General features: G+C 47.7%; 7 protein-coding genes across 7 annotated transcripts; 2 read left to right on the forward strand and 5 right to left on the reverse strand.

Moving 5' to 3' along the window:
• Nucleotides 1-1,408: 1,408 nt before the first annotated feature.
• Nucleotides 1,409-2,815, forward strand: FIESC28_05960 (uncharacterized protein; the record flags this gene model as incomplete). The annotated part of the gene is made up of 1 exon (XM_031160105.1): nucleotides 1,409-2,815. The coding sequence occupies one exon, from the start codon at nucleotides 1,409-1,411 to the stop codon at nucleotides 2,813-2,815; it is 1,407 nt and encodes a 468-aa protein (XP_031015875.1).
• Nucleotides 2,816-3,058: 243 nt separating this feature from the next.
• Nucleotides 3,059-4,099, reverse strand: FIESC28_05961 (uncharacterized protein; the record flags this gene model as incomplete). Its single annotated transcript, XM_031160106.1, has 1 exon — nucleotides 3,059-4,099. One exon carries the CDS (start codon nucleotides 4,097-4,099, stop codon nucleotides 3,059-3,061), a length of 1,041 nt encoding a protein of 346 aa, XP_031015876.1.
• Nucleotides 4,100-4,779: 680 nt separating this feature from the next.
• On the reverse strand, nucleotides 4,780-5,482 carry FIESC28_05962 (uncharacterized protein; the record flags this gene model as incomplete). Its single annotated transcript, XM_031160107.1, has 3 exons — nucleotides 4,780-5,168; nucleotides 5,221-5,298; nucleotides 5,350-5,482. The coding sequence occupies 3 exons, from the start codon at nucleotides 5,480-5,482 to the stop codon at nucleotides 4,780-4,782; spliced, it is 600 nt and encodes a 199-aa protein (XP_031015877.1).
• Nucleotides 5,483-6,252: 770 nt separating this feature from the next.
• On the reverse strand, nucleotides 6,253-7,077 carry FIESC28_05963 (uncharacterized protein; the record flags this gene model as incomplete). Its single annotated transcript, XM_031160108.1, has 3 exons — nucleotides 6,253-6,737; nucleotides 6,783-6,930; nucleotides 6,979-7,077. The coding sequence occupies 3 exons, from the start codon at nucleotides 7,075-7,077 to the stop codon at nucleotides 6,253-6,255; spliced, it is 732 nt and encodes a 243-aa protein (XP_031015878.1).
• Nucleotides 7,078-9,690: 2,613 nt separating this feature from the next.
• FIESC28_05964 (uncharacterized protein) lies at nucleotides 9,691-11,958 on the forward strand (the record flags this gene model as incomplete). The annotated part of the gene is made up of 3 exons (XM_031160109.1): nucleotides 9,691-10,351; nucleotides 10,402-11,556; nucleotides 11,819-11,958. The coding sequence occupies 3 exons, from the start codon at nucleotides 9,691-9,693 to the stop codon at nucleotides 11,956-11,958; spliced, it is 1,956 nt and encodes a 651-aa protein (XP_031015879.1).
• An 87-nt stretch (nucleotides 11,959-12,045) lies between these two features.
• Nucleotides 12,046-13,341, reverse strand: FIESC28_05965 (uncharacterized protein; the record flags this gene model as incomplete). Its single annotated transcript, XM_031160110.1, has 2 exons — nucleotides 12,046-12,708; nucleotides 12,769-13,341. 2 exons carry the CDS (start codon nucleotides 13,339-13,341, stop codon nucleotides 12,046-12,048), a joined length of 1,236 nt encoding a protein of 411 aa, XP_031015880.1.
• A 1,652-nt stretch (nucleotides 13,342-14,993) lies between these two features.
• On the reverse strand, nucleotides 14,994-16,394 carry FIESC28_05966 (uncharacterized protein; the record flags this gene model as incomplete). Its single annotated transcript, XM_031160111.1, has 1 exon — nucleotides 14,994-16,394. One exon carries the CDS (start codon nucleotides 16,392-16,394, stop codon nucleotides 14,994-14,996), a length of 1,401 nt encoding a protein of 466 aa, XP_031015881.1.
• Nucleotides 16,395-17,902: the final 1,508 nt, after the last annotated feature.

Consider the following 17,902-nt stretch of genomic DNA (forward strand, 5'->3'; position numbering starts at 1 on the left):
ATGGAAGATGTCTACATTTTTATATTGTCATACCCTGGTAGTGAAATTCTCCAAAATATGTTGGTGACAGGTTTAGACGAAGATGTAAATGCTCGAAGTTATTTATTGTAGTTAGTTATACTCGCTTGTGTTTTTGCAGAGCTAACACCAAGGGCGCCAACTAAGTCCACTCGGAGTTCCTCCACAAACTTCTTCGTGGATTATTTGTCCACTTTCTTAATCTATCTGGACTTTTAAAGAGGGCCCTGATACTCTGCCACTCAGGTGGACTGAGATATCAACGACCTTCGGTCCACCATCGGCATCTTTGCTACCTTGTGCCATGGATGGTATTGTTACTGCTGGTGTTCATCATCCGTGACGGTTACGTGTTCAAATTCGCAAGTGAACAATACATATTAGAAGGCCTCATTTTCAAGGATCAGGGTTTGACAGAACGCGACAGCCCCGCCAAATTTCATCTCAACCGTCTTGAAGTTCCTTGACCGCCGTTACTAAACAAAAATCGACTGTACCACGCGCCCTTGCATATCCGGCTCTTAGACATATATTTCACAACCTGACCGAAAAACAAGAAGTCCCTTGTGTATGGCTTGATTACGATGTTTACGCTACGACCTGTCAATCGAAGTCCTCAAGCTTGGACCACGTACTTTTACCCCAGAAATCTCTTCGCTTTGACCTTGTGCAGAAAATGGTGAGGGAAGAGCAGGGCTGAGAAAGCCCGACATTCGTTAGCCTATCTCCAGGAAATGAACCCCAGAAACCGTGAGTAACTTCAATCTGAATCATTGACTAGCTATAGTAGCACTTGGCATCGTCATTTGTCTTTTCTCCGCGAGTCGGATCCCAACCATCCGCAAATCGAGACATCAGATGAAACCCACCACGGCACTCGATATCCACTTCTGTTGAGCTCAAACCATGTGTCTTAGCATCACGCAATCCTTATTTCTATCTCGTTGGGCTACTAATAAGTCGCCTAGCTGTTAGGCTCATCAATTCTGACAGATGACTCGCCCGCTCTAAACCCGGACCATTCCACCGCGCCCAGCCGACCAATACCAACGAGTCAGTCTATCAAACACTAGTATCAATCCGGCAACTAGATTGCCCATTTGTCAGTGGGGCGATAATTGCGGAGGGGAACTTCAAGGCTGGACCTTCCCCCGCGTCTGTCTTCCAATAAGTTAAGAGGAAAAAGCAACGCTGCAAACCCTTTGACCGGTTTTGCCGCTTTTCTTTCCTCTGTGCCAAACTGCTGGGAAAAGGGGGCTCTGCTCTACTGCCGGTTGTTTAAAAGTGGACTCTTTTACCTCATCTTTCTTTGGATCGACTCTAGGATGCTGCTAAGATAACGACAACCGACACCCGACTTCAACCTTTACTCTAACCCCTCATCCTCAAAATGTCATCACAACTCACAAAAGTACCCAAAACTCGTGTTCGCGTTGTAGAAGGCTCTTGCTGGCCCTGCAAAAAACGTCGTATCAAATGCGATCTTGCAAAACCTAGTTGTTCACGCTGTGCAAAAGTCGGAGCGGCATGTGACTACAACCAACGCCTAATCCGATGGAGCACGAGACCTGCTGTTACTGTACCGGCTATCTATCAAATCACCACCCACGATGAACAACTCGCTGCTTCATTAGCAGTTTACGAAAAACGATCACTGGATTACTTTCATGGAAGGTTCTGGCCTTTACTTACTACTTCGTCGAAACCCTGCGCGCCGCCGACTATGATTGCGCTGCAGCATCGTGTTGTGCTGCTTGCGACGTGTGTTCTTGCGGATTCGCATCGATGGTTGCAGGATGGGAGGAATAGTCGGAGTATCCTGAATGTCAAACGGGCGGAATGCTTGGCCGCATTAAGGGAAGAGGTAGATGGATGCTGTTCGAAAGACGATGGACCTTTGCAGACGCTACTTTTTGCAGTGCTGCTACTTTACTTCCACGATGGGTTTCTGGAGTGTGCGCAGACCTCGGCATCGACGTCAAGTCATAGAGATGGTGTGCTGGCTATTATCAACCAATTAGGTGGAATGACGAAGGTTTTGGCCTCGGGACAGGATCCTTTGCATATGATGCTTTCGGAATTCGCGACGACGGACCTCACGAGAGCGATGCTCACGGGCCAAGCACCATCTTTTCCTCCGACGATTTGGGAAGTGGTGGATCGAGGGCCAGTCTGGTGGGGACGAGATACCCAAGGATACTGCTCGTTATCAACAGTATTCCAAGAAATATCCGCCATGGCATTTTACATCCAGTCAACATCCCGGATGGTTGAAGAATTCTCCATTGAGCGTATTCGAGTTTTCGAAGCCGCCTTACGTCCAACATACGCCTCTCTCGCTGTCGAAGATCTTTCTTCACCGCGAGCTTCCCCAATCGACCACCCGCCCATCGAATGCGACACCGAATCTGCCCAAGCATTCAGCCTCGTCCGGATCTTTCAACACGCGGCACTAATCTATCTCTACCGTGCAGTCTGCGGTCTACCCGCCAACCATCCTCTCGTTCAACAACACACACAATCGTGTCTCGACTGCATCTTCAGCATCCAAAAGCCGTCCAAGATCCTCAACTGTGCTGTTCTACCGCTTTGTATCGCTGGGGCGCACTCGCAGTGTGCGAAACAGCAGAAGTCTGTACGGGCGCTCGCGGGGTTTATTTATGATGAGATTCGGTTCGCGAGTGTGAATTCTGTTATTGCGGTTCTGGAGGATATTTGGAAGAGGATTGGAGACGATGAAGAGATGACGTGGAATGAGATGTTTATTAATTTGAATGGTCAGGCACTTGTGTTGTAGATTTTGTATAATAGTTTACGATTGGTGTTTTGGTCCCTGTGTATTATGGATGGGCGCTAAAGAAGGACGATGGAACCCTTCTGGATGTAACAAGGATGTTTTACTGTATAGAATGTTAGAGTTGCATTCAACAGGTAATATTAAAGACACGTCAATTTCGATTGCCCCTTATTCGGCCATCCAGACCCCTCGAATCGTTATCCGAGCTCCATCCATCCTGCCTCATACTTGGAGACCAAATTGTCACTCTCCGCCATCAAGCTCTCCGCCTACACGAACCACCAACTTCCCTCTCGTCCTCCCCTCCTTCAATCTCCCATAGGCCCTACCCGCATCCTCCAATCCGAACTCCTCTTCAATCACAATCTTGACCTTTCCATCTCTGATCCATTCCGCAATTTGTCCAAAGTCCTTCCTGTTCGCCACGACGGAGTGGAATTTGAACGGCCGCTTTCCACCAGCTGACCATCCTGGTAGAAGCTTGATGCTCATCAAAGTTTTGTAAAAGCTGAAAGTAGGTGGAAAGCCGACACAGATGTATTTTCCCTCTGGTTTAAGGTAGTGGTGTGACTGCCAGTAGAGATTGGTATCGCTGAAGATTGTGTCGTATACTAGATCAAATGCCTCCTCTCCGTTCTTCAAAATTTCCAATACGTTCTGAGATTCGTAGTCAATAACTTCACCAGCGCCCAGAGAATGGCAGAAATCAGCATTGGAAGCTGAACAAGTGACCGTGACGTGAGCGCCTAGGGTCTTAGCCACCTGGATGGCAAACACACCAACGCCACCACTACCGCCATTAATAAACACCCTACCGCCACGTTCAACGAACGGCATGAGAGATTGAACAGTTGAAGTTCCGCAAATACCAATACAAGCAGCATCGCTCATCGACACACCATCAGGTACGGCAGCGATACCTTTCTCGTCCACGACGACATATTCTGCCAATGTGCCGCCAGTAGGTAACTCTGTTCTTCCAAACACTTTCCGTCCAGCCTTCAGGTCATCGAGTGTAGTAGAGACGATTGTGCCGGAGTAATCTAGACCTGGCGTGACGGGCTTTGTGAAAAGCATACTGGAGAATGGCATTTCGGCGACTTTGTAGTCCAGGTGGTTGATCGAGGCGTATGCGACTTTGACCAGACTCTGGCCTTTTGAGAGGGACCTGGCATTTGCGGGAAGATTTGCGCTTGGATTTAGAGTTAGAGACTTATCGATGCCGGATTTCATGGTGCGCCATTGGGCGGCGCGCATTGTCTGCGGAAGCGTATTTGATGTCATGTTGAGCGAATGTCAATTGGACGATTTCAATAGCAAAATTAATTCAATTTTAGGTTCAAGAATGTGAAGAATAGCGAGCCAGGATTCTCTCGCCATTCTTTATACGACCGTGCTGACTCTTGATAACGTGTTTGATCAGATCATGGAGTGATGTTGTCTTGGCTAAATTGGGCTGAAGTCTCACCAACCAATCCTCGTCAAGGGTCTTGAGATGGTGGCTTAAAATGGCCAGTTATGCTTAAATAATTCGTACTGTATTCTGACCTTATTGGCACTTTGGGATGACATGCGTGACTCTGCCGTCGGTGTTTTTGACTTCCGAACTTTGTGGCTTGCATCAGCTTATCGCTCGAGGATAGAAGAGGACAAGAAACTGCCATAACCATCTATCAAGCCCGCTACATCTCTCTTGTAACAAACCATATTATATCCTCGAGTTCCCTTGTCTGACGATAGATGTTTGCATGGCAAGTCTTTTGTGAACATCTTGTTATTATCCTACATTAAAGAAGGCATTCTAATAATTAGAAAATAATAATAATAAAAATTTATAACGGGAATATCTATATTCTAGCTAACATGGTCAATAAGTGGTAGTGCACCTCTTTTATCTTTTTTGTTAACTCCAGCGAAACTGTATCAGGCCTTGTCGTTGCATCATCTTGTTCTTTGCAACCACCTCAAGCGGCAACGAATTGTCCGTTATTGCACTTCAGATTAACCTGGTTCCGTCCCGAAAAGTCGAAGGTGGATAGGTCTGCCTTATTAATCGACACCATGGCTCCCGTCTCGGCGTTGGCCTGGAACCAGAGCGCAACGCGCAACTTAGGGGTCAAGAGCTCACTTCCATTGGGGTCGATTGGCGGATTGCTGACGTAGAAAGGCACATATTGGCCATTGACGCGTCTGAAGAGCACAGCACCGGCTCCACGACTAGTTCCATTCACCATCTTGAATGATTTCCCAGGTAGCTTTTCATTTGCAATATTGCCATCGATCCAAGTGGGAGGAAGCGTGTAGACTTGATCAAACTTGATGCTCGCGAGGTTGGTAGCCATAGTGATTGTACCTACAGGAATTGTTAGTTTGATGGTAAACAGCACGTGAAAAGTAGATCGTACCCCCATTCTCGAACCTGCCATTAGTGGCTGCGATCTGGAACTCGTCATTCCACTGAAAGGTCACTTTGGGAGTGATAGCTATCGAGTATTAGTTGGGTCTGGGTGCAATTCCCACCACAAGGTACTTACTGGCAGCTTGGGCAATCACGTTGAAAGCGGGATTTTGTCCCACGCCGGTGCCGAAACACAGTCTGTAGCCCTTGCCATTGTACATTTCGATCTGTTCCTTAGTGAACTCGATGTCAATCTCTCTGCTACCCATGGTGGACTAAGACGTAGTAGATGCAGAGAAGAGACTTAATCTAATCTAAAGGTTTCCTGTTGGTTTATGGCTTGGTAGATGTGGAAGTGCAGATAGTATGTGGGATCGACACACCTATTTATAAATCACTGAGGCCTCATCGTCGCTAACTTCCATGAGCGGGGAGTTGAGACAATGGAAGCGTCTGGACCTTCAGGCATGAATTCAGCTTGTTGCGCCAATAGTTTGATCTAGTTACAGGGCAAGTCCGAGCACTAGCTCCTCCAAGCTTAGACGCGGCGGGCCCCTCTCAATAGTTCCGAAAATACTCGAAGCGACGATACCGGTGAGGGAAAGTCCAAGACAAATTAGATGCGGCTAACTATAAATGGACTTTAACAGTATTCTCAGCTATAGGGAAAACGCCAATGGGTTTCAACAGATACGAATAAAGCTATTTGACTTTTTCCGAGGCGTAAGTCCCGAGGTATACAGATAAATTCAACGCCTCTGCTATGCCCTCAAGCCGAGACCACGACTTGCTGGGCTTGCAAAATACATTCACTACATGTCAACAGTATAAAATGTTTGATTGTGCTGATCTTAATTCAGTCTATTGAAAAGGGAAAGTCAACGAGTGACTAAGAAGAAAGTTAAGTCTATGCAATGCGAGTAGGCCCGCATAATTATCAAGCGATAGTCCATCCGTCGTAAATCGGACTACCCATAATACTCTGCAGGTCCACACTGCAGATAGAGAATATCTCTACCGATTATTCAAAGTTGATAGCCTAAGGATAAGTAGTCAAACTCTCCTCACCAGGAAAGATAGTGCCGTTTGAAATCGCCGCAGCATGTGCCCTAGCCACATATCCAGCAAGAGGAAGGTACTGTCCCAACCAAGGGTAAAGCTCTTTGCTGCCAGGAGTGTTCCTCCAGTCCCTCATAAGCTCACAGATAATTGAGAACATACTGACAACCTGCACGCCAGCATCGCGCATGCGATCGTTGGAAACATCGCGGATGAGAGCACTGGTGGTACCGGAAGCTTCGATGTTGGCCCAGACGGAGTAGCCTGCATCGCGAAGTGATAAAGCAAGGAAGGTGGTGCAGACGTCGGTCACGATACCGGCGAGGATGATTTGCGATTTGTTGGTTGCCTTGACGGCGTCGCGGAATTCTTCGCTGTCCCAGGCGTTTACTTGGCCCTGGCGTTGGACCAGGGGAGCGTCGGGGTACATTGTGCGAATCTCACGCGTGAGGGGACCGTTGGGACCTAGAGGGTCAGTATATACCTTTCAAGTATTGCGTTGGGATTTACCTTGATCAGCAGAGGTGGTCAGGATGACAGGCAAGTCGAAAGCCTTGCCAATGGCAGCATGGGCCAGAGACTGGTGGTGATAAAGAGTAGGATCCCAATCTCGGGTGTACTGGAAGAGACCTTCCTGGATATCAACCACGAGGAGAAGCTGTAGCCGTTAGTATACTGTGATAGGTATTGATGGGGAGTGACTGACAGCATCGTCCTTGTCGAGGCGCTCATACTCGTAAGGGGCTTGCTTGGCAAGAGCAGAAGCAGACAGCAAGCCCGCGGCGAAGATAGAGGTGAACTTCATGGTGATGAAGTTGAGAGTTGGCTTGGGAGTATTGAATCTGCTACAATTGCTGTTCGAGGCTGTCGAGTAACTTCTCAAATCTGGGTTGCAGTACAGCTATATATACGCAATTTCTCCCGGAGATCTCTCTCCTGCAAGTCTCGAATTCCGCGTTTTTCTATCTGAGCCTCCCCTTGCTGATTCCAAAAGAAAAATGCAGGGTAAAATGCAGAGTCGGACTGCAAATCCGACTGGGCGGCCGAACCTGAAGCGGCCGAACCTGAACAATTCCACCACAGAAATCTACACTTGCAGGTGGGTAACAACAGACCTACTCGCTAATCCTTAGGGAGCCAAAAATAAAAAGTGATCTAATTGACAGCATAAAACAAATAAGTTATTTTGACTGTTATACTTCAAGCGGGCAATGCGTCTCACACCATGGCGACTTGGCCCTACCTGAGAAACCAATATACCTTCATGCAAAGCCACCGCAGCCACAGTAAGCTATACGAATATGCATAAGCTGCGGGCCGTCTGCGATGGTGTATTGTCATACGCTTGTAACGGTTTGTCATCATGCAGCTATACCCTCTAGAGTGAGGTCTCCCCGCTTTGTGTAAGGTTGGTAAGCCGCTTTCTCAGCATGGGTCCAGTCTGGATACTACGGAACGTACTTTTGAAGTCGGAATTGAATTGATTGTTCGGAATATTAATACCGTTGAAGTCGGTGATGAGATCTTGTTTGATCCTTGAGGTGCGATGTCGCGACGTGCATTTGGACCCTGAGATTAATGTGGTTCCTGCTTCTTTGTCATAGCGGGTCTCAATCCCGACGGCGGTGTTGGACCCTTGAGGCGACATGGAAACTAACATGATTATTGGCGGACTTTATCGTCCTGTCTTTCTATGCTGCATTACTTGTTACTGACGCATGCTTGCATAATATTGATTCGTTAATACTACCAGTTGTAGAGACGTCCGAAGTGCTTCGCTGTAATGTCGCAGACTCGCAGTGTAACACGGCACGATAAAATGGCAATAAATGAAGTGAGGGGCACCCAGAGACATGTTCTCGCTTGTGAGATGCTGCGTTGTGCAGTTTTAGATCTGGTAACGATCGGCCACAATTCCAAATCTCTACAGCGAGTCAGTTTTAAGTCATCGAAAGCAATTGCTATGTCGGATTTTTCAAGCATATCGCTTCAATCCGGTGGGATTGTGTCAGTGACTTGATGTGTCAAACAGTCAAAATTGTGCTCTTAGTTGTGTGAACTCGATTGGTGTCTGGTGGTATCGATATATCGCACACAAGCGGGAATCCAGTATGGCTGGATTTTTTCTTCTTCTTCTCATCGATATTTTCTCTACATATACGATTGCGAGCAAATGCTTACTAACAAAAACAGCTTGGTACTGTGGTCTAGTTGGTCATGACATCTCGTTAACACCGAGAAGGTCCCCGGTTCGAGCCCGGGCAGAACCTCATTTTTGGCCCTTGACCGAAGTACCTAGAATTATTATTCGCACATTCTATCCTCCATTCAGTTTTTCTTTTTCTTTGAAAGTCACGTTTTCAAGACGCACCATTAAGTTATGGATGATAAAGCGGCTGCACTGAAGAGTCGTGAACACGATGCTGGCCTCTCAGCTGAAAAGCGATAAAGCCTGACCAGATTGAAACCCATTTTATTCTTCAATAATTTCATTTTATTCCATCGCGACATAAAATCGACTATTTCTCTCTGTTGCAGTTTTCGTGGCTGTCATCGCAGTGAGCAACTTGCCAATTATTCGCTTATCTTAAAATGCCGGTCCTTAACCTGTACCCTGATTCAGTTCCTTCTAGATTGCAAATTGACTATTGAACTGTACGGCTTGACGACTGACCTTCAAAAAAGCTCAAATAGACTGTTGAGCTAAGATCCGACAGAAAAGAATCTCCCGAACTAGTGTCAGCTTTTTTGTCGAGTCAGATCTGGCAATTCGGCCATGATTGGCGGCTCACTGAATCCCAAGTGTTGGTGTAAGCAGAGCCTCGTCTCAAGTTCATCTCAACTCCATGTTACTAATATAACAGATATTGAAGGTTATGGAACTCAGAAAATATTGATCATAAGCATGTGTTTGTAATTGAAATGATTGAGCTGTCTGGCCTCAGACTGAAGTGGGACACGTAACCTGTCAAACAGTGCGTATTCTGTCCTATCAAAGCATCCATCCATCACGACAACTTCCACCAACCCATCTCCCAGTAACTCTCCATTGACCCTCAAATAATGTCAGATGCTCACTAAGATCTCCAAACATCCTTTTCTCCGACTCTTAGGACATATACAGCTCGCAACCGCCTCCGCAAACTCCCTCCGGACCCGTCTCCGCAAGCTACCAGACCCACAACAACATCTCGGAACCGCAGTCATTGAACCACAAAGTGCGGGGTGACTTGCTAACAGTTTAGTGCCGAGCGGGGGAGGATCCTCAAACGTGGGGAAACAAGGGAGCCAACGGTTCAATAATATCATCAAACTCTACTGTATGTTTCACAGCTTTCGGCATACATAAGGTCCCATCTTCCCCTCACTTGGGCATCAAACTCTATCCTTCATCATTCTCTCAACTACAACTTTCACAATGGGCGACATCATTCCTCAGTCTATTCCTCGCTCTTCTCGAGCTTGGGCAGTTCCTGGCTCTACCAACATCATTCCCGCCAAATTCCCCTCCGCTTCACCAAAAGCGCCTACAGATCCGATAGAAATCGCCACCCGCGTTGTCAATGCTTTCAACCAGGCGCTTAAGAGCAAAGACTTCCCCACTCTCTCACAGCTCTTCACCAAGGATGGTTTCTGGCGCGATCATCTCGCACTGACTTGGTCTTTCCGCACAGTTCAGGGTCCTGATAACATTTTATCGTTCCTCAAGACTTGTGCTGGATCAAAGGATGGCTTTCGGTTGAGCAAGATTGGCCTTGACACTAGCTCGCCTGTGCGAAAGCCGCAGGTTCTTCCTATTGATGGGAAGGGCGATGTGCAAGGTATTCAGTTCTTCTTTGACATTGATACTGTTATCGCTACAGGATTAGGTCTAGCGAGATTGGTGGAGGTTGATGGACAGTGGAAAATCTTCACATTTTACACGCGCATTCAAGATATCAAGGGTCATGAGGAGTCTGTCAATGAGCACCGACCTAGAGGTGTTGAGCATGGCGGTATGCCCGGACGCAAGAACTGGGCCCAGCGAAGAGCTGAAGCTGCTGAGTTCACCAAGGACGATCCAGCCGTTCTCATCGTTGGTAAGTTCTAATATCCTTCTGCGTTGTGTTCCAATCACTAACAATTATAGGCGCTGGCCAAGCTGGTCTGACAGCCGCCGCTCGTCTCAAAATGCTCGGCGTCGAAGCCCTAGCAATCGACCAAAACGACCGCGTAGGCGACAACTGGCGCAAGCGATACCACCAACTCGTTCTCCACGACCCAGTCTGGTACGACCACATGCCCTACATGCAGTTCCCACCCCAGTGGCCCATCTTCACACCGAAGGACAAGCTAGCCCAGTTCTTCGAGGCGTACGCTACCCTTCTTGAACTCAACATCTGGATGAAGACTTCTCTCATTGACACCAAGTGGGATGAGGCTTCCAAGACGTGGACTGTTACTGTGGAGAGGACTAAGGATGATGGCACTAAGGAGAAGAGGACTTTCCATCCTCGTCATATTATTCAGGCTACTGGACACTCTGGAAAGAAGAATATGCCTGATATGAAGGGTATTTCTGACTTTAAGGGTGATCGACTTTGTCACTCTTCTGAGTTTTCCGGTGCGAAGGAGAATAGCCAGGGTAAGAAGGCCATCGTTGTGGGCTCCTGCAACTCAGGCCATGACATTGCTCAAGATTTCCTCGAGAAGGGATATCACGTCACCATGGTCCAGCGCTCCAGCACCCACGTCGTTTCCTCGAGAGCCATCACCGACATCGGTCTCAAGGGTGTCTACTGCGAAGACGGTCCTCCTGTCGATGACGCTGATCTTCTTGTCCACGGTCTTCCCATTCCCGTCTTCAAATCTCTTCAAATCGAAACTGCCAACAGACAAGCAGAATGCGACAAAGCCATCCTCGAAGGTCTTGACAAGGCCGGTTTCAAGGTCGACCGCGGTCCCGATGGAGCCGGTCTTCTTATGAAATACTTCCAGCGCGGAGGAGGCTACTACATCGACGTCGGCGCCTCTCAACTCATCGCCGACGGCAAGATTAAGGTCAAGCACGGCCAAGAAATTGAAACCGTTCTTCCCAACGGTCTTCGCTTCGCCGACGGTTCTGAGCTGGAAGCTGATGAGATTGTGTTCGCGACGGGATACCAGAACATGCGGACTCAGTCGAGAACCATGTTTGGTGATGCTGTTGCTGATAAGGTGAATGATGTTTGGGGATTCAATGAGGAGGGTGAGATGAGGACCATCTGGCAGAAGAGTGGGCTTCCAGGATTCTGGTTCCATGGTGGTAATTTGGCTATGTGTCGGTATTATTCTAAGTTGTTGGCGCTGCAGATTAAGGGATTGGAGGAGGGGTTGTATACTTATGATGATATTTAGGAGAGATCGATTGTGTTTAAATTGACTAGCTGCATATGCGTTCCAGTACAAATAATGTTTTTTCCAATGAGCCTCGCTATCTTTAATCTATTTAAGGTTTTAAAAGGTCAGTCATCAAGTCATACAGTTTAGATCAACACAATTACTATCTTTTACCTAAATTTCTGTAGACCATTCAATGGACTGTTTTGATCGAAAGTCCCTTAATATGGAACAGGACGTTACGAAGGAGGAGCCAGAGTTTGGAGATAAAGATGCCACTGCGGTTCCTCCCTGCCTGGTGCAAGCTCTATCTAAATATGAATATTAAATAGAAGAAATTGAGCTACTAAATAGCTGGGTGTGAGGACATATCATCTGGGTCTTATGTGTTCGTCAATACCGCTACCATCGACCTTTAGTTATCTCTCAAAGGTGAAATTTGAAACCCCTCAGCATGTGGGCTAGGCAAGGTATAACACATATCCAAGTTCTGACTCCCCTCACCCACAGAGATAACCCAGCCGGGAGATTCCTCCTGCCTGATAGTAAACCTGTCAGAACCTGGTGCTGAAGGCTTGATAAACCAGTTCCACTGAGCGTCACGGAGCCTACGTCCTTTAGTGGCGTACCTGAGAGTCCTTGGGCCATCACGTATTGTCAAACTGGCCAAGTAATCGGTTCTTTCAATCTCTTGCAGCCAATAAGCAGATCCATTGGATGGTTCAAGTGACTTCCTGCCAGATACAGGTATCAGGTACCACTTCTGCCAGGGCGCATTTGCCCAGCCTATGTCGTGGACGGTAAAGTTTGCGACGTATCCGGATATTCCGATTCCCGAACCAGAGCTAGTCGCAAGCCAGACTGGCAACTTCACCTCCCCCTCAAGTTTCATCAGACTGTTATAAAGGTCGATAGTAGCCTTGCCAACTGATGCCTCGAAAAGCTCTTGCTGCTTCTCTAGGTATCCAAGATGACGGGCGGTAGTCTTCTCTCCCTCAGAGAAGTGGACTTTGGGGGCTCTTGTCGCCATTTCCAGAAGCTCAATACCTCGACCGACCACTGCCCAGTAGCTGTAGACCTGAACCTCTAGTTAGTTATACATTTCCACCCCCTGATTCTCTAATCAATTGTTACTCACTAAAGCTCTACATCGGAGGTAGAAAATTTGGAATTCGTCTGAGTTGTCAAACGCACGCTGAGCGAGTTGCTTCAGGAATGAACTGTTTCCCTCCTCGCCGAGAAAGCTATTGATATGTTCCAGACTCTCAGGGACGTTCTTGGCAACCTCCTTGAGTCGATTGTCCATTCGCTTTTGTAGCTCACGCATTCTCAGCTGGCGTTTCTCAAGATCCGCAATCTCAGAGTCACGCACAACAGTCTCGAAAATGTCAATAATGCTGTTGTATAGACTGTTGATCTTTGTTAAGTGACCCTTCAAGGAGTCACTTCGAAGCTGCAGGATGCTGTCGGCCAATTGACTGGAAAGATTGTCGATAGACTTCTTGACGTCGCGGACTTGATCGATGACTTCTTTGAGTTCCTTCTTGACATCTGCGATCTCGGCCTTGATGGTGTTTTCGAGTTCCTTCTCATCGCTGCCAAAGAACTCCTCGAAGCCTTTCTCAAAGGCCTTCTCTCCGGCAGCTGATGCAATGCCACAGGCAAACTTTACTAGAAGCTTGGTCCCGATTTTCTCCGCTAATGCCGACATGTTGTAGACCTGCTGCAGTATCCAATAATGATGGGTGAAAAAAAGATATTGGCAGGGTAGTTGTTGAAGTTATGAGTAGAAATTGAGGAAGAATTATATTCTGAGCTGGATGAAATCAACGGATCTCGTTCTTCATAGAGAATTCGCTCCGGCTCCATTTCTGTCTCGTAAACTACATTATGCCTTGGGCTGAAAAGAGAAGAGGGAGCTAGCAAGGTGACTTGGATGGGGGTGTTGTGGATGGCTGACGGACGCAATGCCCCATAGCTTGGCAATAAAGACAGGTCTAGGCCAGTTCAGCTGTCATCCTCCAATGCATGCATACCTCCCGGGTAGACCAGTCATTGATCAGATTCGGGCGGAATAGGCCCACGCAGCAATTCCGATTTGTTTTTAAAGTGTCACACAGGTCAGTAAATGGTCTCAACAGCAGACAAGGCTAACCAGATTGACAGTCAATAGTCGATAGTCTGTCCCAACTCGGAGCAATATTCCCCATTCGCCTCAATAATTGGCCCTTAAAACGACAAGGGTGCAAAACTATCGAATTCTCGTGCATAGCTGAAAACGAAATTTGGACAACACGAATATACTTACGGAGTAGCCGGCCGGCTGACTATTTTTCTCTCAACTCCAAAGTCCCATCACCGGCTTTGCTTCGACATGGGCCGATCATCACCGCTTCTAGACCCTCTTGAACTCCAAGTAGAACTTCTTTGCAGTTATTCCCTGTGCCATCACGCGATCAAACACGTGCTGTGCACCGTTGCTGACCAAACTTAAGCTTGAGTCTGAAAGGCAGCCTCATCATTTTGATTGTAATGAAATATAATCCAAGAGTAAAATGTCACCTTCTCAATAGCGAATCTTTATTCCAAGCTCCTCCGAGTCTCGCACAATCCTTTCTAAGCGTTCCCAAGGATAAACAACGGCCGGGTCATCGTCACCACGTCCCCGCTCTTGATGCTTAACGGTGATGTAGATCTCTCTCAATGTCTGTTGTCTTTTCGAAGCAAAGTCCACCATTGCACGCACCCAGTCCTCATGTTTTTGGTTGAAGTCATGTACGATTTTTGCAATACTGTCCAAATTCTGGGTTACGTTCCAATATCTTGTGAAGACGGGATGTTGTATTTCCGCTATCAAACATGTCCATGGTGCAAATGAGGAGATCGGAATACATTTCGGGTCGCGCTAGGTCTCTGATGCGCCGGCAAGTGCTTGATAGTGGCACTGTTGCCCTGCGACGCCAAGGGAACCTCGAGACCTTATCGAACTCTGCACCAATGGCCAAAACTATCAGGATAGGAGATGCCGTGGCCATAGTGACTGGAGCGAAAACTGCAGTTGTTGGTGTCGTGAAGATGTTGGGACGGGTATGTTAAGTTCAATTGTTCCTGGTGCCTGAGCGGGGTATAAAGAAGATGACATAGATAGAAAGCGACACGGGTAAAGGAAAAAAAGCAAATACGTCCCTGTGGTAGCCAACAGGGTGAAACAGCCACACGAGTCAGACAACAATCAATACGTATAATTTGAAATGGTAATATCATTAAGTCGTGATATGGCTACATAGAATAGAATTATATAACAAGGTATCGAACCATATCCATCATTATACAAGCTCAGTACTTGAAAGTGATTAATCACATTTAACCAGCCTGGTAAACAGCCAGAGCAGCAACGTGAGGGTTGAGCATAGTAAGGTTGTAAGGCGTAACATAAACATCCGAATCCGTCAAAGCGAGGAACATGGTGCTGTTGATAGCAGGGTCGCCCATCCAGGTGGAAACGTTGGGCTGGATAGTGTAGGCTGTGCGATCCTCGAGACTGATGTTCTGCAGAGGAGAGTAGGTCACGTTGAGTTGAGATACCCATGCGGCGAACTTGGGCGCCTTGACGTTGGTGGAGGTGATGTAGCTGTTGTTGGGGCCGACGGCCTGGCCGGGTGCGTCCCAGTTGAGGAAGACCTGGCGGCCGGGGTAGGAGAGAGGGATGCTGCGGTTGTTGGTGATAGCAGCGGGGCAGTCAAGAGTCTTGTCGGTAGCATTGACACAGAGCTCATCCTCCTCGATGTCGGCGGTAGACAGAGTGTTGGCGTATCCACCAGTAGTCTCATTCCAGACATTAGACCCGTTGATGCGAGCAGGGTTAGGCTGGTTAAGAATGTTCAAAGATGGGAAGTTCTGCCACACAAGGCGAGTCTGATCGGCAGGACAGCTAGAAATATACGGAGCAAGCAAAGTCCAAGCCCAGCTCTGTGGAATACCAGGAGTGTGCCACTCAGGCATAGCAAAGTTACCACCAAACTGGCGGAAGATCATCTGCTGACGCGCCTCAATAGTAATACTCTGAAGCAACAACTGAGCAGCAGGTCCAGAGTTGAGATGGGGCAAGAATCCGTAAACACCAGACTCGCCCCAGCGGGTGAGCTTCTGGTTGAAGTCGATGAACTCGGGGACGTTGGAAACGGGGTAGTTGTACGTGCACTGCTTGGGAGCTTGGGGACCGAGCATGTTGCTGATGACAGTAGCATGGCCAATTTCTTGCTGCGCCATGTACTCGATCAAATAACGGTCCTCAGCGCCAATGCCGTAGGCGTCGAATTCCTCCTTGGAGAAGGTAGCGAGACCCCAGCGGAAAAGATCGAGCTCGATCCACTCCTGGTACAGAGCGAGAGCGAGAGACTGGTAGTCAAAGTCGCTCTGAACACGGTACACAGGTGCAGAACCGTTGGTGCCGACACCGCCATCGGGGGTGTAAGGCGCAGGCTGGGGAGCGTTCAGCTTGCCGTTGGCAGGGTAATCATAAGAGCCTGGTGGTGGAGGCTTGGGCGCCACGGCGGATGCAAGAACGGTCGTCGACACAGCACCGGTGGTAGTAGGCGTTCCGGTGTAGGGACCGTGAGAAGTCACATCGGTGTACGGTCTGATTGGTGCAGCGACACCTGATGAAGAGACTGTTGTCTGAGCCTCTGAAACGACGGGCACGGCGGCGGAAGTGCCTACGAGAGCGAGCAGAGCTACGCTTCGCAAGAAGGAGTTTGTCGACATGGTAATTGATGAAGATTGATGTCTACTGCAGAAGAGAGATCTAATGCAGGGCCATCTCGGGCATTTTATTTACTTTCAGATCTGACTTAGAAATTTGTGGATATGCGCAATCACTATAACAGAGTATCCACTATGATGCGTACTACAGAAAATTATCAATCAACTCCGTCATGCAAAAGCGTGATCGACATCTCGTAATAATGCCGTCAAGCAAGACAATATTTCAGTGCTGCAAGCTACATAGCATGGATGATTCCAAAGTTTACAAAAGTCAATGACATTATGACTCGGCTATCACCCTGGAAGTCTGGAAATAAAAAATTGCGAGGTCGTATCACCGGCGGGGAGTGGAGAAAAACTAGTCCTTTTATGACGGTTTGATCCGAACGACTTCGTTGTCGTACTTGTGACTCGATGATGGCGTAATATTTGGTTAATGTTCTGGGGAGAAACGGCAGTTGAACTCAACATCCCGGGAAACAAATTGAGTTCCTTGTACCATAGAAACGGAATATTCCTTGTCTTACTTGTCTTGCCCGTCTGCCTTGGTCCAATGTTACAGCGACCGGAGGCTTTCACCCGCGACTACGGGACGTCCAATTAGACAGGCACGGGTACAACCATTGATAAGTCATCTTGATTCAATCGTGTTTCTCGATTTCCGATCGATTGCATTCTTTTAAACTTTTCTCATTAAACACGCATAATGTACGGTGCCCGATCCCCGGACATGAACCGCGGAGTATGATTTGCCCGACAGAGACACATGTTTGTGTGGCGAGCTGTCAGCTTCGACCTATCATTATGAAGGGACCTGTCCGCCCCGGAGCTAAGGGCCCGGAGTAAGACAGCTTCATAGCTACAGCAAATGAGAAGCTGCATGTTACGATTGATGGTCTATGAGTGGTCAATTGGGTAAGTATGATTGAGCTATCACGAGTGAGGCTTGTCCCAAGTCTGTCATTTGTTGCGCTGTTGTGCGTCAAGATATGTGATGAATGTTCAGCTACATCTCTCATTTCGGCGTCATGATAACTCGTGGTATGTTGGCACAAGCTGCAGGCCAAGACATGAATAGACATATATGATGACTCCATGTAACCCATTTCAATTCTCTAGATAATTAATTAAACCCAATATTCCCAAAAATGTCATCAGTCCGCGCAATTCTCACACCTCAGCTTCGAGCAGCAATCAAGCCTCGAACATTCCGTCTTCAACAGAATCCAATCCGCTTTCAAATCGCAGCCATGTCCGCTATTTCCGACGCCATCACCAAGGACCATCGTGAACTGAGGCAGTACTACAATGAAGTAGTCAACTCATCCGACCTCGATCATCAGCAGAGATTTGGAAATCAGTTTGTTTGGGAACTAGCCCGACATTCTATCGGGGAGGAATTAGTTGTCTATCCCGCCATGGAGAAGTACATGGGCGATAGGGGAAAGAAACTCGCCGACGATGATCGTCAAGAACATCACGAAGTACATACACCCCCCCCCCCCCCC

Source organism: Fusarium coffeatum (genome assembly GCF_003316985.1).
Source record: "Fusarium coffeatum strain FIESC_28 chromosome Unknown BRIP53273_contig_128, whole genome shotgun sequence".
NCBI classification, from domain to species: Eukaryota; Fungi; Ascomycota; class Sordariomycetes; order Hypocreales; family Nectriaceae; genus Fusarium; species Fusarium coffeatum.